General features: G+C 54.0%; 1 protein-coding gene across 1 annotated transcript in view; it reads right to left on the bottom strand.

Annotated features, from left to right (window-relative positions):
* Positions 1–633: 633 nt before the first annotated feature.
* UBR4 (ubiquitin protein ligase E3 component n-recognin 4) overlaps positions 634–23,056 on the bottom strand; it is a gene marked incomplete at its 5' end in the record, with an annotated part of 134,946 nt that continues 112,523 nt past the window's right edge. Inside the window, 13 exons of the mRNA XM_080800779.1 lie at positions 634–2,303; positions 4,599–4,761; positions 5,393–5,483; positions 8,608–8,832; positions 11,437–11,631; positions 12,664–12,789; positions 13,210–13,352; positions 14,766–14,879; positions 15,669–15,887; positions 20,266–20,365; positions 20,947–21,120; positions 21,562–21,752; positions 22,491–22,610. Of these exons, the coding sequence (XP_080656905.1) occupies positions 2,239–2,303; positions 4,599–4,761; positions 5,393–5,483; positions 8,608–8,832; positions 11,437–11,631; positions 12,664–12,789; positions 13,210–13,352; positions 14,766–14,879; positions 15,669–15,887; positions 20,266–20,365; positions 20,947–21,120; positions 21,562–21,752; positions 22,491–22,610 (1,926 nt within the window). The 3' untranslated portion in view covers positions 634–2,238. The remainder of the gene's footprint in view (positions 2,304–4,598; positions 4,762–5,392; positions 5,484–8,607; positions 8,833–11,436; positions 11,632–12,663; positions 12,790–13,209; positions 13,353–14,765; positions 14,880–15,668; positions 15,888–20,265; positions 20,366–20,946; positions 21,121–21,561; positions 21,753–22,490; positions 22,611–23,056) is intronic.

Raw genomic sequence — 23,056 nt, 5'->3', positions numbered from 1 at the left:
GCACAGGGCCTGTGCGGCCACCACACCAGCTGCCCATCTGGGACCGCGGCAGTCACAGGAAAGCTGCAGCAGTGAAAGCAAGAGGCTGGGGCATTTGGGCTGGAGCCAGAGTTCCCCGAGGCCTCTGCAAGAAATACAAAAATGAAGGGCAGAGAAAAATAAACCAGCACCTTGCAATGAGCTTTGGCAACTCCGGCTCTGCAGGCCAAAGGAACCAGACTGTGCATAAGCATCTGCAGGTGCCCTGTCCACACTCATGATGCCCTAAGGGGTCACTGTGAAGGTGGCTCCACCTCCAGTGGTGCCGAAACAGCAGGCCCAGCACCTGGTAAGCAAGAGTCATCCCGATCGTCTACGCTGGCCCCTTCCCCCACTCTCCCTGCTGGCTTTGCAATCTCTCCCCTGCTGGAAGGTCACCGAACAGCAATCCAGCACACGAGCATGTACCTGGAACGGGCCCTTGGGAGACCAGCAGCCAGTGGGAGGCGAGGGGCGAGAGCGGATGAGAGCTTGCTACGGTCAGTGGTAGAAGCCTGTGTCCCTAGGACCAAGGACCTTCAACCTCCTCCACTAGACACACTTGGACCTCAGCTGAGACATAGAGCTTTGCTAAAGAAAAAGGCAAACTCAGGTAGATTGAATATGAATTCATTAATAGGAGCAGCCATTTCCTCACTACACGACAGGCAGCTGAGCCCCCGGCCCCATAGCTGTCCCCCACTGCACCTGCCGACAGTCCCATATTACAGGAGAGGCTGTGGAGACATGCGAGGCAGCCGAGCTGGCATCTGAGCAAAGGAGGGAGAGCCCCTCCCCAGTGCCCATCAGTGCCCCAGAAAGCTCCTTGCCTAGCACCAACACCGACGTGCTCTTGTGCACGCGGGCACACACACTCCCGCCTGTCAGGGCCGCCAGCTGGGCTTTTACCACCAATCGCCTTTGTCTCTCTGGCGAAGCCCCAAGCAGGACACTCCCGCCTGCCTGTGGCCTTCTGGTCATCGGCTCTGAGGGACGGACATCAAGTCCTCCTGGATGTGTACATCTTCTAAAGGGGCCCAGAAGGACCTCCTGTCCCAGAAGGTCTGGCCTGAGGAACGAGCCACATAAGCTGGGCATCGGGACAGAGGCGGCGGTCTTCAGAGAAGGCTGGCAGAGTGGCTCGTGGAAAACAGAAGATGGCCATGAGCAAGGTCTTCCTCCCCGTGAGGCCACATCTGGCACAGCCTTGCCTTAGAATCTGGAGAGACGGCCTTGTGCATCTTGCTACCTCACTAGCCACGGGCCGCTGCCCATGAGCACAGGAAAGCGGCTTTCAAGGCCCCCAGAGGCAGTTGCCACCGTGGTGCGGGACACAGCTTTGGGGGAACAGACCCGCCAACAATGCCCGTCCCCAGGCCCTTTCCTGCAGGGCCACTGGGAAGAGCAGAAGTGCACGCGCGCGCGCGCGCACACACACACACACGCACACACACGCCCCGCAGAGACTGGAGCCCGGCAGAGAGTGGCTCGGGAAAGGGCAGCGACGACCCCGGGCCCCCTCCTAACACAGCAACCCTAAAGCAAGTCGCCAAAGGCTCTGACACACAGCGAGCAGGAACGTCAAGCGCCCTCACTCCGCCGCGCCTACCTCTGGCCGAGGACTGCAGGCATCGGCTTTGCGAGTCTTTGGGTTCCAGCTCTTAAGGCCAAAAAACTAAGAGAGACCGAGGGGTCTGTTTTAGGAAAGCTCACACTCCTCAAACACGTTGCCCCGGCTTGCCGGCCGAGAGCAAACGGGCTCCGTCTGGTGCTGACAAGAACGACAACTCAGCTACGTCAGTCTTCCTGTGCTCACGCCAGAAAGCACCGCGAGGCCAAGGACAGCGTCCGGCCAGGGGCACTGAGGGTGGGTTTAAGCAGCAGGCAACACCCTCTCTCTCAATGTGTAGTCAGTCAGTCGTTTATTTCTCAAGATGTGCACACTCAGGTGCTGACTCGGCCAGGCCAGCTCGTGGCTCCTAGGTACGTACGGGTCCTTCCGTGGCTCGGGTTACAGACAACTTCATAGCTAGTGCAACACACACACAAGATAAAACAGGAAGCCTAAAAGCCCCAAGCCACTCCAAGAAGACATGAGGGGGGAGGGAGGAATGATGCCGCAGCGTCCCGTGGGGGGAGTCAATGCACAGGAGGGAAGAACACGGAGGATGGAAGGCAAGCTAGCTTCGGTCTCTGCCCACGGCAGCTTCCGTGTGGTGCTCAGGGGACTGAGTTCAACAGGTCCTTCAGGAAGCTCTCGGGATCGGTGACTTCTGACAACAGGCCTGGAAAACAGGGGAGGGCAGAGGTCTTTAGGCACGGGCACGCGCAGCCCCCGGCCCCACTGAGTCACGGCTGCCCCATCCGCACAGGGAACACGGTGTGCCCTGACAAGCTCCGACATGGCCGCTCCCTGGGGAGACAGTCACCAAGCAAGCACTCTCGTCCTGTCAGAGGAGTTAGCTGTGTTCCAGGACTGGGCGCCACTGCATGTTTAAAGGTGTTAACATGGCAGAGGTCGACCCTACGGCTGCCCGGGGCAGAGCTCCTAACCCGGGTCCGTGGACCACCGCACGGGGGCAGAGAGTGGGGTGACGCCTCCAGTCCGCTGACACTGAGTGCGAAGCAGAGGGGTGGTCTGAGGGGAGAGAGTCCACAGCATTCAGCCTATTCTCGGAGGGGTCAGGGCCAAGGAAAAGCTAACACCGGTGCCCCCCAAGGGCGAGGAGGAGGAGGAGAGCAGGGTAGTAGGCCCCCGGGCTCAGCCGGGCTTCGTCCCAACCTCTAGTTGGGAGCTCAGCAGCTCTGTCTCCGCAACCAGCAGGTGGGGGCAGTAACAAGTCCTGGCTCAGTCACTGGGGGATTAAATGAGGCCACGCATGTGAACGTGCCAGTGCACGGAAGGTGCTCAGTGGCCCCTGTGGCCCTCCCTCACCAAGCAGGGCGCTCCCGTTTCACAGTCATGAGTGGTCAAGCCCGAGGCCTGGTGCCACTCACACTGAAGTTCTCTCCGCAGCACCACGAGCTGAGTGAAGCCCGGCACCCATCACCCCTTCTTGGCTTTGGAAGCTGTTTTTGCCTTCGCATTGAGTAGGGTGTGTCTGATGTTCTGAAATTTTCTACCAGTTTAAACAAAGCAATAAAACTGTGCTGTAAAACCCGGACCTGAGTGAAGCCAACAGAGGCTCCCCGCCCGTCGGGCTCCCGCTCTCCCCGGCTTCAGGCCACGGGCGCTGCCACGAGCTGCAGGGCGGCTGGGAAGCCCCAAAATGAGATGAACACCTTCCTCCCCTGCCACCTCCTCCCCTTTTACTCAGACTCTCTGTTCCCACTCATAGCCTGGGTTCAGACAGCCCCAGAGCCCTGGTGACAGGCAGAGCGCGGCACTGAGGACACACGTACCCCGCACCACCTGCTCTTAGGCAGGGACCGCTCTCGGGGAGAAACAAGGCTAACAGTTAAGACACTGAGCTGAGCAGTGCCGACACGCGACCCCACATCCCGGGGTCGGCCCCGGGCCAACAAAGGCACGTGGCTGTGCTCAGCTTCCATGGAGGCCACCTCAGAGCATGGCCACACTGGAAGCCCCAGCGCACGTGCGGCACTCCATCAGGTGGCACTGAGCTGGCAGGAAAGTGGCATTCCCGAGGAGCATCGCTCCGGACCTCTGAGAGTATGGTTGCCGGTGGACAACAGATAGGAAAATGCTAGTGGAGGCTTTCTCTTGACAGCGAGACCTGAGAATTTTTTTCTAGCTTCTTTACACTTCACAAAAAGCAGGAGCGGGGCAGGTCCCGTCCCCTCGGCCTTGGCTCTGGCAGCTGTCCCCCAGCAAGGCCGACAGCGACTGGACTCTGATGCACCAGTGCCGGCAGCCTGACGGGGCCTTTAAAACCTGCTTGCGTTTCCCCAACCACCTCCGCCGCCGTCACTGGCGCTTGCTGATGAGATGCCATGTTTGCAAGGAGGATGGCAAGTTTGCAGACAGCATCTGCAGCCAGGAAAGAACTAGGAACTTCCTTCTCACCAGCTGTGGGATGAGGGACTACCTAAGGGTGTCTCAAAGGACAACAGTTCAAAGTGCTGCCGTGTTTTTCCAAGCAAGATGCTCTTTGCTCTGCTTTGATATTTCCCACTTATTTTTAGAATTAGAGTTGAACACTCCCTTCTTTGCCCCGGGTAGCTGTGACAAAAGTTTTGGTCCCCAAGAGGCAGGAAGAAGGCAGGTCAGCTCGAAGTGAATTCTCTGAACTGTCATAAAAAGCCAGGAATTTAAAAGAGGCTCTACCAATTTTTCAGGTATGTCCCACCAGAAAGAGCTAATCCCCATAGCCTCAGTTACCCCATCTGTGAAGTGGGGGTAACTATGGTACCGCCTCAAACATGTGAGCAGCCCAGGCAGGAAGTCCCCACATGCCCCAGCCACTGTGCTTACTACCAGGGGCCTGGTGTTTACATCTCCCTCCCAGATCTTGCTTGAGTGTCTGCTGCTGAGAAGATGAAAGCTAAGATCAGCCCCACTAAGATACACGTGGATTCTGCTGGAAAAGATCTTTGATGGATAAATCCTTGACACTGACCAGCCGCATCGAGGAACTCCGAGAAGGTCTCCACTGGCATGAACTCCTCCTGGAAGGTCTTCAGGGCTTTGTCAGCAGCTTCGTGGATGGGCATGTCATTGTGGCGGATGTACTCCGCTAGAGAGCAGGACCAGCCTCCCTCCGTGTTACTGGTAGGCACCTTCTACAAGAACCAACAGGAGACAGGCCCGGGGCTGGATTACTTAATGCCTCGAGTCAGTCAGGCGCTCTCAATGCCAAAAAGCAGCCCTCCTCCCTCCCCCCACATCAAAGTTTCCCTGGAGGATGTGTTTTGCTTCTAGGAACAACAAAGTCTCGTGTCATTCCTCTTGTAGCTCCTTAATGATGTACCATGTCACGTGACCTCCAAGAGCTACAACTGACCCCTCTTCCTGGCACAGGTCCCATCTGCATTTCCCCAGGAAAGGGACACTAACCATGCCTCAACTGAGCGGTACCCCCCGACCCCAGGGTTCTTTCAAGGCAGAGGGCAGTGTCCGTCCTGTGAGCTGGGCCGGAGTGAGTCACACTCACGCAAGGCAATGCAGGTTACCCAGACAGAGCGGACAAGAACAAACGAGGGCAATGTGGAGGGCAGCGTGGGCCTCGGCCTCAACGTGCATCACAGATTGCAGGCTCTCAGCGAGCGTGCAGATCCCTCCCCGGTCGGTGGTTTGCTGCTGGTCAGAGGCCGTGGAGGAGCCGCCACCAGGCCGCGGAGCACACGTGGCGCCAGCAACACAGACCTTTCACACCCTCGCAGAAACCAGCCGAGCTACCAGCGGCTTCCCTACCTTAAACATGTTGTAAATGAGATCGACGAGGGCCCAAAAGAGAAGGGAAGAGCGGTACGCAGAGTAGTCCTTCACTGCCTTGTCTGTCAGCCTGGAAAACAAAAATCCGATGGCATGCCCATGAAGACCCTGGCCCGACACGCACGAGGACAGAGCAGAGCATGACGGCAACAAGGCCAGGGTCGCATTCATCTGTGCGCCACTCCGTTCCCGCTGCCTGTCTTGTCAGAAAAAAGCAGCTGTGGGCAAGAACCTCTGAAGCCGGGACAATGACCCATGAAATACTCATCTTTCGTACGGACTCTCTTCCAGATCGGGGTGAATCAGAACCAGGGGGACATAAGGTGCACATGGCAACCCAAGACCACCGCCTTGAAGATATGCCAAGGGGTCCCACATGTCCCGGTCTTCAGCCCCAACACAAGCCCTTGGACTTGATGGGCCCCCATAAATGAAGTGGGAAACAGGGTTTTCCCTCACTCCTGACATTCCCCCGGGAGAATTTTCGCACACAGCAGACCCAAGCCAGCCAAGCACAGGGATTCGGCAACCACAGGCTGTGTTAGAAAGACAGCGAGCTGGCGGGGGTGGGGGGGTACTGGGGCTGAGCAAGAGTAGTATCTAGGACACCTCCTAAGTCCTGGTTAATCCCAGAGCTGCCACCACACCCTCTGCCCCTGCTCAGGACCACCTCCACTCAACCCAGTGAGTCAGTGCAGGATGAAAGGCCAAGAGGCCCTCAGAACACCCAGGGGCGGCCTGTGACACCGTCCCCTGCCCTCTCGGCAGACGATGCTGGTGTGAGGAGCAATGACCCTACATCACAGTGGTAAAGCCACTGTGACAGAGAGCCCAGACCCCCGTCTGCACTGGCAGTGAAAGATCAGTGCAAGGGCTCAGTTACCACCAAGGGTTTGGTTTTGTTTGCAAATGCCTCACATCCGAAGTAAAAGCTAGATGAGCCCTTGTCATGGGAATTCTGTATCTTAGAACACACTGGAACAAAGCTAACTAAAGGGACTAAAATGTGGTATTAAGTGTATGTCAGAATCAGCGAAGTGAGACAGGCAAAGAGGTTATCACTGAAGCCGAGACTATCCCGTATGGGCCTCAAGCAAAGAGACTGCTGAGCAGGGCATGGGCCATCCAAGCCCACACACAATAAATATAAATTCATTAACTAACAAAAGTAAAGTAAAACAATAACAAAGAGAGACAATTCTGTTCGCTCAATATTCTTCCTGCTCCCTCCCTGCACTCCACTGTCCTCCCAAGCACCCTCTCTCTCCAGCGGCCCTGAATGGGGACTCTGCAGCCTCGAGTGAAGTCGGCTGCCACGCAGGCCAGGGGACAAGGTCGACACCCGCCCCTCTGCAGCTCTGCACGCTGCATACAAGCCGCCAGATAAGGCCCTGACGGAAGCCTAAGAAGTCCAGGGCCTCACTACTGGCAAGTTGCTGGCAGAGGAGCCCTTCTTCTGTGTAAAACACGTGGAAGAGGCCGGCTTCTCTTGTGCAAATCCCTAGATTTTTTATCAGCTGCTGCCTCCCACCCCATCATGGACTTACGACAAAGCCTCCTGCCAGGGACACCCTCTGATGTCGCCCTCTGAGTGTCCCTCCAGCACGGTCTCTCCTCAGAGGGTGTCCTAATACGGGGCTCACGCCCAGCACCTCCGCCGCTCTCTCAGGGGTGCCCGCTCGGGCCTCCGCCCCACGCCAGGTTTGGTGGCTGCCATGCTGTGCTAAGCAGGAATCGTGAGTGACCTGCCCAACTTAATTATTTTAGGCTAATTAGCAAAGGTGACTAAACCACCACAGAGAAAACGGGAGCTTGGGAGCAGAGCCCACACCGGCATTTCTGCATAAGCTGTGGCCACACGGGCCTCTCCTAAACTGCCTGGGACAGTGACGAATTCTGTCTCTTCGCTGAAAGCAGAAAAGCTCCTGTGGGTTCAGATTCCACACCTGCCACTGACATCCAGTGCCCCACAAAGAGCCACTTTCCGTGCCATGGAGATGGGCTGAGCCTGGCTTATCGACAACCTGTTATCTTCTGGATCGAACTTTTGATTTCTAGCAGCTAGTTCAGCATGAATGCTTTGGGCTCTGGGAAACACTGGAAGGTGCTACGCCTAGAATGGGAGAGGGGTGAGGTGGCTGACAATACTTGCCCCCTCCTCCTCTCCACAGAGCCACTGGTACCAGCCAGACTCAACAACAGAGCCCCGACCTGGTCTCTCTGAGGGTGAGAGGCGCCTGTGGCCAGCAAGGCGGCCTCAATCAGAGCTGGTAGGGGTCAAAGTACTGGATGTGCCAATTCAGGCACACGGCTCTCACCCCCGCCGGTCTGTGCCCCCTTGGTCTGTCATTGTCAGGGGCTGGAAAGCCCCTCCTCTGCTCCCTGGTTGGCCTGCAGATGTGGAAATGTTCCCTCAGATTCTAACAAAAGCAGACAGACGAGCCCAGATCTTCCACTCCAGGGAAGTGCAGAAGCAAGCTGACAAACCTACAGCCTACTCTGGACTCCAGGACAGGCGGAGACTGCAAGGGGCCACCACGGGCCTAGAGGAGTGCCCACGGAGTCCACGCAATGTGGGGAAATCCGCGGTCATCTCAAAGGGCTTCTCGTTGTTTATAGTCGTTTCTCTTCAGATGCCGCCCATCTGACCCAAATCACAGCACCAGGTCATGAAAACAAAGACACTTCCTTCCTGAAATGTCATTCCTTTTTTGGGACATGTCCACATGAACAGGACAAGAAAGGCTCGTGGAACATGGGGCAGACAGGATAGGAATGTGACCAAGGAGAGAGATAATGAGCATTTTGTGATCAGAAGAGAAAATCCCCAGTGCAGCCATGTGGAAGCCTTCCCAGTTAATGGCCAGCCTAGCAGGACTGGGAAAACCCAGTTACCTGCCCCAGCTCCCTGCTGGCCCTAATCCTTCTCATCAGTAACCTGTGCCAGGCTGGCTGCTTCTCTGGAATCGTCCAGACTGGAGCCTGGCTCCGCCTTTCTAGTGGCTGAACACGAGACCCAGAGGTGGCCAGGCACCTGCCAGCCATTGGGCCTAGCCTCTCGGCACAACAGACAGAGACGAGAAGGGACGGAAGGCACTGAGTCAAGTGAGCAGGCCCTCACGTAGAACACAGGGAGTACACAAACCAGACATTAGGAAGCCCGGAAGACGGTACCCCCTGAAGCAGAGACTGACCTGGTGGCTCCCCCTGGAGCCACTGCCCGGGCGTGAGAGGTCACCAACAGTCTCCGCAGGATTTCCACACGTGTGGCTCTCCACTTCTCGGGGGGAAGGATGTGGAGGGCCAGGACTGTGAAATAGTGCGGCCCATCCACTTCAAAGGCACTCTCTACCCACTTCTCCTTGGGCTGCTCCAGAAAGCCCTGGAGATTCTTCTCTTCTCGCGAAGTTGCTCGGGTTCTGGAACAAATGGGACATGATGAAGCCAGGGTAGAAGCAAGGCACCAGCAGCAAGAGGAAAGGAAAGTTGGTCAATTTCTCTTCTTTTAAGCTTCTGGAACGCTTGGATCATGGAACACAGCCACCCATTTTGACTCTCTCTCCCATCCCCGCTCCGAGGGCTGCTGCTTCCCTTCCAAGCCCTTCCCAGTGACATGTTCCTTTCCCTCACCAGCACCCACCCCCCATTCAGCTCTGAAACAATTTCAAACAACTTACTGGCTCTTGAGCCCCCTTGCACATGGAGGGCACATTCACAGACACTCCACCATCGAAGGTCTTAACAGCTCTGGAAGGTGACAGCTGGCACCTTTTTACCACAATATCTGAAGCCCAGAGCAGTGAAGTGACCTTCCCAAAGCCAGCAGGTCCACAAGTGAAGGAGCCAACGTGAGCCCAGATTTGGACTCGGTGAGCCCGCCTATGTTCTCGCTCAGTCCACAGAGTCCTCATAGCTAGGCCGTCTGTGCTACGTGTACACTGGCCCCTCTCTGGGCACTTGGGCACTCCACTTCGGTGTTTCCTTATGTGTCTACGACATCTACTTCTGGGTGAGCAATGCTCCCTGTTCTCCCTCTTGCCTGAAGTGTGAGGATGTGATCATGAACCTCACCACCAGGCACCACTCTGGGAGCATAAAAAGGATCATCTCACCTACTCCTGACAATGGCCCTAGGACAGAGGTAATATCCCGATTCCACAGAAGGGGAAACAACAGAGAAGAGGAATTTGCAGAGAAGGTAACTATTTTGCCCGAAGTCACACACTGGGGAGTGGAAGACCTAGGCTTCGAACCCCGGCAGTCCGGATACATTCTCAATCCCCGTGAACGCTGCACACCAGCCCCCGACCCCGCCACCAGCTTCAGCGAGTAGCCACTGGAACAGCACGGGGACACCACTGGAGACCTTCCTAATCACATACTCCTGCCCCATAGCCTGAATGGTGCTCTCACAAGGGCACTTGATGCTCTATCCCCATCCTGTGGGAGGAAGAGAAAGGAGGTGGGGATAGAAATCACCAGGCCTGCAGACAGCACTAGCAGACATCGGACTGTGGGAATGCAGGAGGAGACCATGTAAGGACACCCTGCTTCCTTCTGCTCCCGAAAAACAGACATGGATGACACAGATGAACATTCTCAGCTTGACTTTCCAGAACTGGGAGTCGGAAGCTCTCTGCCACTACAGTACCTGCCCAACTCTGTTCTGGTTCACAGTGTGACCTTCCTACCTGTGGACACAAATGTGCCACCCAGGCCCTGCTGTGACCAAGCTCACCCCACACTGAAGAGACCAGCTAGGGGAGTGCTTGGTGGCTGGGCAACAGTGCCTCTCCACGAAGCTTCCGGTCAGCTTCTAACGGACCTCTGAGACACAGCTGACCCCCTCCCTGAGCAAGGGACTCGATCAAGAGTTACTAGAAACCCAGTGCCACAAAGTCCCTGGCTCTCTTCTGCCGGGCAAATCACGCTGCCTCCGTGGGGCTGTGCCCCGCCTTAGAGTGAGCGGTCCACTCTGCCTCACAGCCGCCAAGAGGCAGGTCTCCACAAAGCCAAGGGCTCTGTCAAAGGCCCCACGAACACCAGTAATTAGCACCGCTGAGGCCTGCAACAGTCTGGAGAGTGGGAACATCTGTGCTGTCAATGATGTGGGTGTTTCTTCTGACGGTCTCAACAGCTTAGCAGATGATATCACCCACTGACAGAGACCTGCCCATGCATCTTTTTAACAATGAGGGCTGTGGCTCAAGGTCAGCCTTCTATGTCACCGGGAAATGGGAGGGAACGGGAAAACAACACTGTTGAAGGCAGAAAACCAGAAAGGACAAGAGACGAATTGTCTGCTGCCTCACCTGGCCTGCAGCTGCCTCGGGCAGACGGCACACGGCCTTTCAACAGCCACCAATTCCCTGCCCAACGCAGGTGTCAGACTTGTGGGAAAACTCTTGTGCCTAAAGCACAAAACTGTCCAAACTAAGAGCTCAAGTATATTAAATCTCCTAATTCACTTTTAAAAATCTAGGCTGAAATGAATGAATACTATTCTCTCCCCTAACTGCTTCTTTAAAACTATACTTTTCACTATCAGCCTAACTGTTCCATGTGGGACAGCTGAAACGCAGGCCCTCTCTCCTATCATCAGCTAACCTCAATAATCTTCAACACTCCCTGCCCCTCAACTTGCCAGAAGCGCTGTTCACCAGACCGGAAGCAGGTATGGCAAGTCCAGTTCTCCATTTATGAGAGGGGTCCCTGGTTCTGCCGCAGGCCCTGGTCGTGAAACCCTCTCCTGTTACACCTTGTGTCACCTTGATAGTGACTGTGTCAGCTCTGATACACGGCCTCCCCCATTCCAAGAGCACTGAGTCCCATGAGGAGAGGAGGCGACAGGGCAGTGGAAGCTAAGGAAGTCCGGTGGTCTGGCCTCACCCAGTTCCTGCTCCCCTCTGGGTAAGAGACAGTCCAAAGACACAGCCCTCGGCTGCCCAGAAAGTGGAGACCTTGTTGGACAGAGGGGCACAGGGGTACCAGCTGGCCTCTGCCCACGGGGCTGAGATACTGACGTGTTCAGGACGTAAAGCACAGTGTGAATGATGTAGGGGATCAGGTGGATGTTGCTCTCCCGGCCGCCCCCGCCAGTATCCGCGCTGAACGACTGCTCCATGGCGAAGCGCAGGAAGAGCAGCTTGAGGTCGTGGATGTTGAGCTGGTACGTGGGCTCCCGCTGGCCCGTGCACTCCTGGAGGTAAGTGTTGTGCCTGGGGAGCAACAGAGCAAACATCGGTGAGCAAACCAAGTTCCCTGGCGACAGCCCGGCTTGGAAGGCAGAGCCCCCCGCACGGCATGGCCTGATGGCTGCAAAGGCCCCGCAGGCAGAGGAGAGAAGGGCCGAGCCGAGGATGGGAACAGGCACCCGCAGGAAAATGGGAACAGAGGACATTTCTGTTTCTGCTAGGATGGAACAGGATGCTCGCCAGTTTTGGGGGGCCCACTTCCTGATAGACAAACGTCACAGAGTGTCTCATAGCCAAATCTGAAAGTGCATTTTGGAAGAAGAAATGTGGAAGGTATTAATTCTAACAAGGTGATCTATCCATAAGTATCTTTTCTCAACTTCCAAACGAAAGGTATTTTTCTATGTCAGTGTATGCCATCATCAGCCTGGGCTCTGCCTGTGTGACCTCGGTGACTTACCTGACCTCTCTGTGCCTCAACTTCTTCATCCAGAGAATGAATGTGTGTAGTTAACAGCACATGGTAAGCACTTCAATACACTGCCCATCATTATTACTGGTAGGTATCTTTCCATCCCTGAGCCTTCTAATAGGACGTGGGGTGGGGCACCACTCCCCAGGGCACCAGCAAGAGCAGGGACTTCATCAAAGCTTTAGCGACTCGACTCTGGAGAACGAGGGAGGCCTGAAAGGAACCTGTTACTCCCATGCCACCCAGCTATTTGCGTTATTTAAACCTCAGAGGCACACGCTGCAGAAGAGAAATCTCAAAAATGTCGGCTTTGAGGACAAAGTCCGGGTCCCGTGTTTTATGCCCTGAGATCGAGACAAGAGGGAATGGATAACCAGAAGTTCCACATGGTGTACCAGACGCTGAGGGTGCTGATCTCTCGCAGCCGAGTTCTTCCCTCTTTCAGACGCAACTTCCCTGCCATCACGCAGAGAGACCAGGGTTCCCAAGGACAGCGACAGGTCTCCAGACCGAGCTGATCGCTGATCTCCCCCTGTCTTCTGGCAACCCCCTCTTTTCTGCCTTGCACACGGCTCAACACTCACCTTGCCAAGCAGGTGGCAAAAGCGGATTCAGGGACATGGGGTCCCCAGACCGGAAGGAGCCCATTGCACTTAGTGTTGGCGTTCTGAAGCGCAGCACTTTCCCACTCTTCCCGGCCACGAGCGAGCCTGGATTGGGAGGAGAGCAGGGACAAGTGACTGCTGGGACTGATTCGGCAACCTGGGTGAGTGCGGGTGGGGAAAGGTCTGCTACCACTAAGGAGAGAAGCTAGTCCGCGCACCCTGCTCCAGAGGGCTCAGCCCTCTCCATCGCAGGGCAGTGAGCGCTAACTGCTACTTCGGGGAGGCAAGGCTGCTTTCTCCAGCCTTAGGCCACAAGCCCAGCGGATTTCCTAGTCATATGGCACGGGTGGCTCTTGGGCCTGTGTGGTTTAAGGCACGACACCCTACTTCCGAGACGAAAACCTCAGGGTCAGAATCCGACCTCCTCCCAGTACAGGGCCCTAGGCAAGCTGCCCCCGCTCTGACGCAGCACGGGCGGGGACAGAAACAGCTGAGGAAGCAGTCTACAGAGGAGCCCGGGCCTACCTGACGGCAGCCAGGTGGCAATCGTAGTGCACGATGTTGAAGTGAGACACGGTGCTGTAGCCCTGCTGCTTCCGGGGCTTGTTCTCCATCTCCTCCAAGGCTACCCGCTTGGTGAAGGTATAAATGCCCAGGACTTTTGCGGGCTGTAAAGACACCAGGAGAAGGTGAGGTGACCCCCAAGGCAGGCTTTGGGAGGCGGTGAAGCCGAAGAGAGGGACCCGCAGGCCTCCCCCACCAAGAAGGAATGCACTCAGAGAGGTGGTGCTGGGTCAGCACCTCAGTCTCTTGGTTAAGCACTTGGCCAGGCACAGCCCTAGGGAAACGAGGAACATGGGGAGCAACCAAAGTAACGCAGAGGCTGTGCGAATAGGAAGGCAGACATGGAAGTCTACATTGTCACTCTTTTCTTTTGGCTGCTTTATATAGCTGAAAATAAAGAATAAGTGCCTTCTGGGTAAGTCACTTGCTTTACAAAACTTATCGGGCTGCTCCCAGGAGCCTGTGCCATCAGCAGGACTTAGAAGGCTTGCAGCCCCCTTCAGTAGCATGGATGCTAAGCAGGACGTTCGAGCTGGAAGGGACGAGAACGCCTTGTAGGCCTTTAGGGGAACAAATGGGTCACTTGCTGCTCTGATCCTTTCAGTTGTAAATCTAGTTTGGTAGAAGTCCTGATCTTCTCCCAGATAGCCTGGTTAGAAGCAGAATGATATATTTTTTTTAAGCCCCAGGTCTGGAGTCAGAGAAGCAAGAGCTAGAATTCTGCCTTTATCACGTGACCCTTGTTTTACCATCCATAATTTAGGGGTTCTGTAGCTTTTTTTATTTTTTAAAAAAAAATTTTTTTTTAATTTATTTATTTGTTAGAGAGAGAGCAAGCGAGCACAGGCAGACAGAGTGGTAGGCAGAGGCAGAGGGAGAAGCAGGCTCCCCGCGGAGCAAGGAGCCCGATGTGGGACTCGATCCCAGGACGCTGGGATCATGACCTGAGCCGAAGGCAGCTGCTTAACCAACTGAGCCACCCAGGCGTCCCTAGGGGTTCTGTAGCTTTAAAGACAAAATTACAGAAAGCTCTAGGCACTGGGACTAGCATACAGAAGGAATCCAGTGAGTGGTAGTTCCAAGGATGATGGTGGTGGTAGTCCTGGTGGTGATGGTGGTGGTGGTGGCGGCAGGGGCGGTGATGATGGCGGTGGGGGCGGGGGCGGCTGTGGGGGCCATGGGGGTGGTGGGGTGGTGGGGCAGTGGGGGTGGTGGTGATGGCGGCGTGGTGGCACTGGTGGCAGTGGCGGTGGTGATGGTGGTGATAGTGGTGGTGGCAGTGGGGGCGTGGTGGTGATGATGGTGGTGGTGCCACTGGTGGTGGCGGTGGCAGTGGTGAGGATGGTGATGCTCAAGGCTACTGTTCAGAGCAGTCTGCCTTCCTCCTTTTAGAAAGGACAGCTGGCCCCGAGACACGCCTCGACACCAGCTCATTCAAGAATGAGGAGGCCCGCAGGAGAAGGATGCCACCGGAGCAAGCAGCCAGGTTGCCCACCAGGCCAAGCCAAGCACTCTACCTGGAACTTGTACCCTTCCCTGCAGATGCAGCACGTGAGGCCCGGCTCCTCAATCAGCTCCTCCATCTGCTTCAGGAGCGCTGTCTTGGTCACGACCTGCCCCTTCTCGTTCGTCTGCGGGGGAACCCAAGTGGCATGTCAGAAAGGGATTTCCACCCCCACCCCCACCCTAGCTTGGGGATGCTCAGGAGCGGGGCTGCCCTTCCACAGACACTAGAGGGAGGATGCATGGAAAGGAAACCTCTTTAGGTGGCTCCCAATGAGGGTAGAGACCCAGATTCTTCTACTACTCTCTTCCTGCAGGCTGCCACGCGCCACCAGAAAAGCCCCCTTTCTTTGTGCCAGCACTCCCAAGTCTCAGCCGCCAAGGGCTGTAGCACTAGGATTCACTTCACGGTTCCCATGGGGGTTCTGAAGCTGCCGACACCCAACCTGCTGCTCTGGAGAAGACACTTACTGAGCATGCGCCTTGGCCTACTTCCTTCACTTCTCAGCCTCTATTACTTCAACCAGAAAACGAATACAGTAATATCACCCTCACAGAACCACATGAGAGCTTAAATAAAGTCTTACAAGCAAGGTGCCTAAGCACAGGGCCTGGCAAACAGTAAATCCTCCATAAGCAAGGGTTATCATCCCCATTTTTAGTGTTTCCCTGAACCTGTTATTTAACCTCTGAGTCCCATCTGTGCAGTAGGACCATAGTCACACATCTTGTTGAGGGTTCTCAAGAAGATCACAGGAGGTAAAGAACCTGGTACGGAGCCTGGCACACCTGGTTCCCTCTTACTCCTCGCCAGCCTTCACCTCCACTGTCCCCAACCCAGCTCTGTCCCGAAGCATGGCTACCTCCTCCTTAGCAGCATAGACGAGAACACGGGGACTCCTGGAGAGTGGCTTTACCGTCATGCCCAGGGTGCCCAGAGCCTTCTGCCTCATTGCCATGGCCATGCGTTTCTTCTCAGCACGAGTCTCCCTGCGGGCAGCGTCGATCTTCTTGTTTACATCAGGGTGCTCCCGCAATGCCTCCAGCAGGTTCTCCGCCAGGGTCCCAATGCCCTCATCGCTGGACACCTGCTCCAGTTTATGTAAGTTTGTGATGGAGTCTGTGCCAATCAGAACCTGCCAAGCAGAGACCAGAGAGATATATGCTTCCAGTTAGGTGAACAAGCATTCTATCCAGGAGCTTGTAGGTTTAGAAAACTCAACAGACTGTACTCAATCTCATGTCATCTGTTCAGTTTCAATCAGATCCTCTGTGTGCTTCAAAACTTTCAACAAATGGAGGAGGGTTTGACCCTGTCACTGACCTTTGACCAGGCATTCTCCTCTTTGGCTCCAGTGCCCCATCTATAAAATGGGGATAATGGGGACACCTGGGTGGCTCAGTTAAGCATCTGCCTTCGGCTCACGTCATGATCCTGGGATCGAGTCCCTCATCGGGCTCTCTACTTAACAGGGTGTCTGCTTCTCCCTCTCTCTCTGCCTCTCCTCTGGCTTGTCGCCCCCTCACCCACAATAAACAAAATCTTTAAAAAAAGAAAATAAAAAGAGGATGGGGCTCCTGGGTGGCTCGGTTGTTAAGCGGCTGCCTTTGGCTCAGGTCGTGATCATAGGATCCAGGGATGGAGCCCCGCGTCAGGCTCCCTGCTCAGCAGAAAGCCTGCTTCTTCCTCCCACACTCCCCCTGCTAGTGTTCCTCTTGCTGTGTCTGTCAAGTAAGTAAATAAAATCTTTAAAAAAATAAAAAATAAAATAAAAAGGATAATGTCACGGTTGCAGTGAAGATTAAAAATTAGTCACAAATATTTAGATGTAAAGCACCCAGCACACTGAAAGAGAAAGGGGCTCAGGTAAGATTCCCTACAGCAGCAGCACCCAATGAGGCCTGCGTGGTGGGCTCAGGGACCCGAGCAGAGCAGACCTTGACATTCACAGGGACTGTGCTAAGTTCTTCCTCTGGGAGCCCTGTGTCCACCAAACCCAGGAATACAGGATTTTCTCAACCTAGGGATGTTAGAGATACAACTACAAGTGGGAGTGAGGATAAGACACTTTTCAAAAAACATCTATCGCCAGAGACACCTGGGTAGCTCAATTGGTTAAGCGTCTGCCTTTGGCTCAGGTCATGATCCCAGAGTCCTGGGATTGAGTCCTGCATTTGGCTCCCTGCTCATCGGGGAATCTGTTTCTCCCTCTACCTGCTTCTCTCTCTGCCTACCTCTCTCTCTCCCCCACTCTCTCTGACAAAATAAATAAAATCTTAAAAACAAATAGTTATCATCCCGAAACCCCTGTGCTTGAGAAGGCTGGCAATCACTGCATGACTGCATGATGTCACTGACACGGGTGGGAGAACAGAACACGGAAACCAGGGCAGGTTCGACAAAGCTCTCCAGGTGAGTGGAGAAGGTGCACTGTCCCACCAAAATGCCCCCAACCCCTGCATAAGTATATTAATGGTAATTACTACCGTATGGATTTGACAATAAACGGCAAACAACAGAACCAACTTGCAATGCGAAAGCTTAGCACTCAGCTAAGATCATTCACAGTTTATAAACCTGCCCTCATAGCAGGTACGCTTCCAACCTGCACCTCAGCAAAACTACAGGTCACCTCCTATCTCCTGCTCCTAAACATTGAGCCCACAGTACAATGGTCTAGGGAACCCCTGCACAAGCACCCCGACCGCCTCTCGCTGGGCGGTCGCTGCATGCGTGCGCGTGCACACATCCAAGGAAGCCGTGCATCAGGTGCTGGGGAAACAAAGGCCCGATACTCCCGATGCTTACACTCTAACTGGGCGAGCAGACGCACATCAGCAGTCTGACGGAACAAGCCCTCCTGTACCCTGCTTCGAACTTCCTAGGATGTCCTTCAGGGGCACCATCACTCCCCTGTCGCCCAACCCCAAACTGAGCAGAGTTCTTGACTTATCCAGCTTCTTCACCCCTCATGTGCACCCAATCCCCAAATCCCATTCATTCTGCCTCCCACACTGCGCTGAGCCCCGCCCACTGTCCACCTCACACACTAGCTCAGCTGCCCTCACCTCTTACCTGGATTACGATAAAAGGCAACCAACTGTCTCTCCTATCTGTCATCTCCCCTCCTTCCAGTTCATGCCCTGGGTCATGGCCCTCAGGAGAAAACGCATACTCCTCTCTTTGGAGAATGTGCCCTGGACCCATGATGCATCAAGGTCAGCTCTCGCCAGCCCCATCCGCCGCCAACCCCCGAGCACTCCCAGCAGCCTTCTTCCTGGGCCTTAGCAGATGCCATACTTTCTTCCAAAGCATCCTCCTTCTTTTGGCCCCTCTCCCACTGCACTCGTCACTGGGTACGTGGCTCTACCTTCCACCAGTGAGCTCCCAGAGGCACAGGCTGTGACCACCCTGGTCGCCAGTGTCGCCTTGGCCTAGCACGGCACAGGTACACAACAAGCGCTGAACAGCATGCTGCTGGTCAAGTGTGAATGCTGATTCCCTAACTAAAGTCTTCGTCTGAAGAAAGTAATTTGACTTAGTAACTCCAAAGAGTTACTAAGAGAAATCAGCAGACCCAAGCATGGCCACATCACAGCCCCACTCCCGGACTCACCGGCATATAAACAGATGAGACAGGAGCACAGAAACTAATATATGTGGTGACTCCCATGCAAGAAGAATCACCTCCACAAAGGTGTAATTATGAACGCCCCCACCGAACTGAACAGAAATTTAGAACACCAGAGACTGGGTGAGATGTAAGAACCCTACAGCCAAGCTACCCTACCCTACTTTTGGAATGAGCTATCAGAACCGATCACCAAATAAGAACATGGGATTACATTCCATGAAGAACACCATTCACAGAAAAAAAACCAGCCACGAGGACTTTCAAAACTCAGTATCCCAAAAAAAAAAAAAAAAAAAAAAAATCCTATTAGAAAATGGGCAAAAGAGGGACGCCTGGGTGGCTCAGTTGGTTGGACGACTGCCTTTGGCTCAGGTCATGATCCCAGATTCCTGGAATCGAGTTCCGCACCGGGCTCCCAGCTCCACGGGGAGTCTGCTTCTCCCTCTGACCTTCTCCTCACTCATGCTCTCTCTCAAATAAATAAATAAAATCTTAAAAAAAAGAAAATGGCCAAAAGATATACGCAGGCAGGTCACTGAAGACATGCAAAGCACATGGAAAGACGTACAGCACCATTAAACATTAGGGAAATACAAATTAAAATCGCCATGAGACATGACCATCTACCTATCGAAGTGGCTAGGTGCTCCCAAATGCCGGTGACAACGCAGGGCCAGCAGCTCACTCACCCACTGCTTGTGAGAACATAAAACGGGCAGCCACTCTGGAAACCAGCTTGGCAGTTTCTAATAAAATTAAATCCGCCACCACCGTACAACCCAGCAACTCCACGCCTACGCATTTACTCCAGAGAAATGAAGACTTGTACACGTATACAAAAATGTTCACGGCAGCTTCATTTGTGACTTCCCAAAACTGGCAATAGCCCAGGTGTTCTTCAATGGGTGAATGGTGGAGCAGCCTGCGGAACCCACAGCACGGAGCGCTACTGAGCAACACAAAGAACAGGCTGTCAACACATACACCCCGCAGGAGCCCCCAGAACGATGCCGAGTGAGAAAAGCCAAGCCCGAAAGGCTCCGTGCTGTCTGACGTAACACTCCTGAAGGGACAGGATTACGGCCACGGAGAGCAGATCAGGAGCTGCCAGGATCAGTGACGGCGTGGATGAGGGTACAAAAGGGAACAAGGGGGAATCTCTGTGATGACGAACTGTCGTGAATCCTGACTACATCAGTGTCAATATCCCAACTGTGATACTGTATATGGCTTCATACAATGTCACCATCAAGATATGGGTACATGGGATTTCTCCTTAACCAGTGCAGATAAACCTACAATTACCTCAAAATGAAGTTTAATTTAGAAAAACTCCAGCCTGGCCACCTGTCTGGGCCAGTGACAATCTATGAGGGGTACCAGATACGTCCACTCAGTGCAGGGAGACAGATCAGGGATGAGCAGCAGAATGGAACGGTGGGTCTCTCTGAGAACAAAGTTTCCAGCTGCCCGAAGCAGAGCAGGAGAGGGTGGTGATGGTTCTGTAAATGTCCCAAATGACCCCAATGACTACAGCCAGAAATCACGATTGTTTCACACTCCTGCCAGCCGCACCTTCAGTTGCACTGCTGCTCAGCTGACCCACGGGATAATAAAGCCCCACGTAAGAAAGAGTCAAAGATAAAGTCAGTCACTATAGCTTACTCCTCTCCACACAGAGCTGAACCAGAAAGATGACTTCTGCGAGGCCCCTCTACTCTAGGAGTCTTACATGCTGGGGGAAGTCACATCCTAAGGCTAATCTAGGCAGTTCTCTTCATTCAGCCATGACAGATGAGATCACAGCGTGTGGCTCCTTCAACACGCATGTCCCGCCTCCAGAGTTTAAGGTCCATGGGCACGCTGGCTACTCACTCACCTGGGTGGCAGGGTGCTGGACAGCCAGCCCACGAAGAAGCCTCAAGATGAAGGGCAGGGCTGGGCGAGATAAGAACTTTTTCCAGATGTCAGCATCCAGACTGGAAAGGAAAAGCAGCTGCTTAGCATGCCAGAGGAGCAAAACCTATCTAGAAACCAGCTGTTGATTCTATTCCCGCTTCTTTAAAGGGACCCTTCCAGAGGGCCTTCAAGAATCATGAAGCATCACCCAGATCAGCTAGGCAGCCGGACAGAAGTTTTTTTTTTTTTTTTTTTAAAGATGTTATTTATTTGACAGAGCGAGATCACAAGTAGGCAGAGAGGCAGGCAGAGAGAGAGGGGGAAGCAGGCTTCCTGCTGAGCAGAGAGCCCGACGTGGGGCTCAATCCCAGGACCCTGAGATCATGACCTGAGCTGAAGGGAGAGGCCCAACCCACTGAGCCACCCGGGCACTCCCAGAAGTGAGTATTCTAAACAGGAACCACTAGGCTGCCCCCACCCCGTTCCCAGCCCCAAAAGGCTCTGCGGTGGCTGAGTGGTCACCTTGATGGTTTCTAGAAGGGGAGGGAGACCCTAAGGAGGGTCAAAGGGGACTGCGTGGAGCTTTAGGCCACAGCAATGAAGGAGAAAAGGAACCAAAAGAGGAAAGGAAAGTGGCCACCCTGACAGAGCTGTTTCTTACTTCTTGGCGCTGGGAATGTGCTTTTTCATATAGTCCAGCGCACTCTGGGTGATTCCCTTCTGGAGAATCAGATCCTTTAGCTGATGCCCATTGCTGCTGTTCTTGATGCCAGCTGCGATCTTACAGAAGCAGTCCAAGAAGACTTTATCGTCGCCACTGTGGTCTTCATCGTACCTGGAGCACAGAGCAGAGCCCCAGGGAGTGAAGGAGAGAATACACGTGCATCACGTTGTCTTCCTGGTTAACAATTTTCAATAGTCTACAGGATCGAGTCTAGACTTCTTGGCATGACACAAGAAGCCCGCTGATCTGGTTCCTGCCACTCCTCCTTACCTGCTACGTCCCCCACATGCCCAACGTTCTCTCGCGTTTTCATGCTGTTGCACACATGACTCTCTCCATCTTGTCATGCCCCTGTCCCATCTCACCAGTCCCTTCACCCCCTCTGCTGAGCCAACACAACATACTGACTCCCCACTTACAAGAAACCCCTTAAAGGCCGGACAAGCAAATGAAAATCTAACAGAAATTGTGATTCCTCTCCTAAGTCTCACAGAACTAGCTCAGAGTGTTGGGGAGGACCTTCACGTGGCCATCTGAAATCCAAGCACATACTTGTCAAAGCTACAGTATGGCTTGAACCGCTCCACCAAGATCTGCATTTTCTCCACCTCGCCGAAGGACAGGTACGGGATGATACGGAGCAGGCCCTGCAGCACACTAGGGTTGGAGCGAACGAAGGTGCTGTTGATCTGGTCCAAGAGCATCACAAGCTGATCTTTGTCACCCGTCAGCAGGAGGTTGCCCTGCAGCAGAAAAGAGGAAAAAAGGCTCAGAAACAGGGTCAGAACTTTGGTCAGCCAGTATCTGAACCTCGGATGTCACCTACCTCCAACAGAAGCAGCCCTAGAAAAATTGGCTCAGTACTTCCCGGAGAATAATGAACAGTGTGAGTTCTACTTGATACTAGTTTCTAAGTTTCTGTGTGGCTCTACTCATAGTCTCAGATAGTCAAAAATATTAATATACTCTCCCCTCTCCCAGGAGAACACAGGCTGCCTCATACTCAACTTGTTCACACCTCTAGCCAAAACACTGAGTACCATCAGGGACAGGAGAAGGTAAGGGTGAAATCAGTGGAGAGACACTGAACTGGGAAGCTGCAGACCCAGGTTCTCCACCTTACTCTGCCAGCAGCCAACTAGAGAACACTGAACAGCTCCCTTTACTTCTCTGGGCTGGGAGTTCCCTCAACTGGACAATGAGGGGCTGGGCTAAGGCCCTATCTATCAGCTGGAACATGCCAGCATTCCATTAATGAGCAGCTCGCGAGTCGAAGAATATCCTTAGCAGCTTCGTTTCCTTCAAAGCCACAGACTTCAAGCTTCAACGCCATCACTAGCTGAGCTCTGTCATTTCTATGACCAGAGCATGTTCAATCATTCCTGGGGGACACAGCTGGACACACAAACAAACCTGCTGCTTGCAACGAGCCACAGTATATGCTCCCAGTGTCTGCACACAGATGGACTGGTCCCACGTACCTTGTCCTCATTCAGGGGCTCGGCATTGGACTCATCCAGAATGATCTCCATGATGCTAAGCACCTGCTCGGCCACAGCTGCACCACCACTGTCCTTGCTTTCTTGCTCAGCTACCAGGGCCTGCAGGAGGAGACTCAGTTACTCTGAGAGTAAGACCACAACCACTCATTGCTGATGGGATTTGCTCCTCATAATATCCTTCCTGGCCTTATTGCCAGAGACATGCGTTTGTGTGCGTGTGTGTGTATCTGTGTGCGCACGTGTCTGTGTGTGTGTATGTGTGTGTGTGTGTTGAGAGATAAGTGTGTGGACTCTTGCAGACAGTGAAATCATAATGTTCCAGATCTCTATCTTGGTTGCCCCGAGGACACTGGTATTACTTCTCCAACTATGTGCAGTCTGGACTGTTTCACAGGCTAACTTCCTCTTATCTCTGATCTGAATTCAGGAAAGGGACCAGGAAAGGTCTTACATGTCCTGGCAGCAGTACAGGGGTGAGCCAACAGGAAAAGAGACAATTTAAATGATCCATGCCTTGGGGCAATCAACCAGATAGAGATAAAGGG

This window comes from Martes martes (assembly GCF_963455335.1).
Source record: "Martes martes genome assembly, chromosome: 4".
NCBI lineage: Eukaryota > Metazoa > Chordata > Mammalia > Carnivora > Mustelidae > Martes > Martes martes.
Note: the sequence above shows the minus strand (reverse complement) of the source record. Positions and strands in the feature narration are given on the sequence as shown.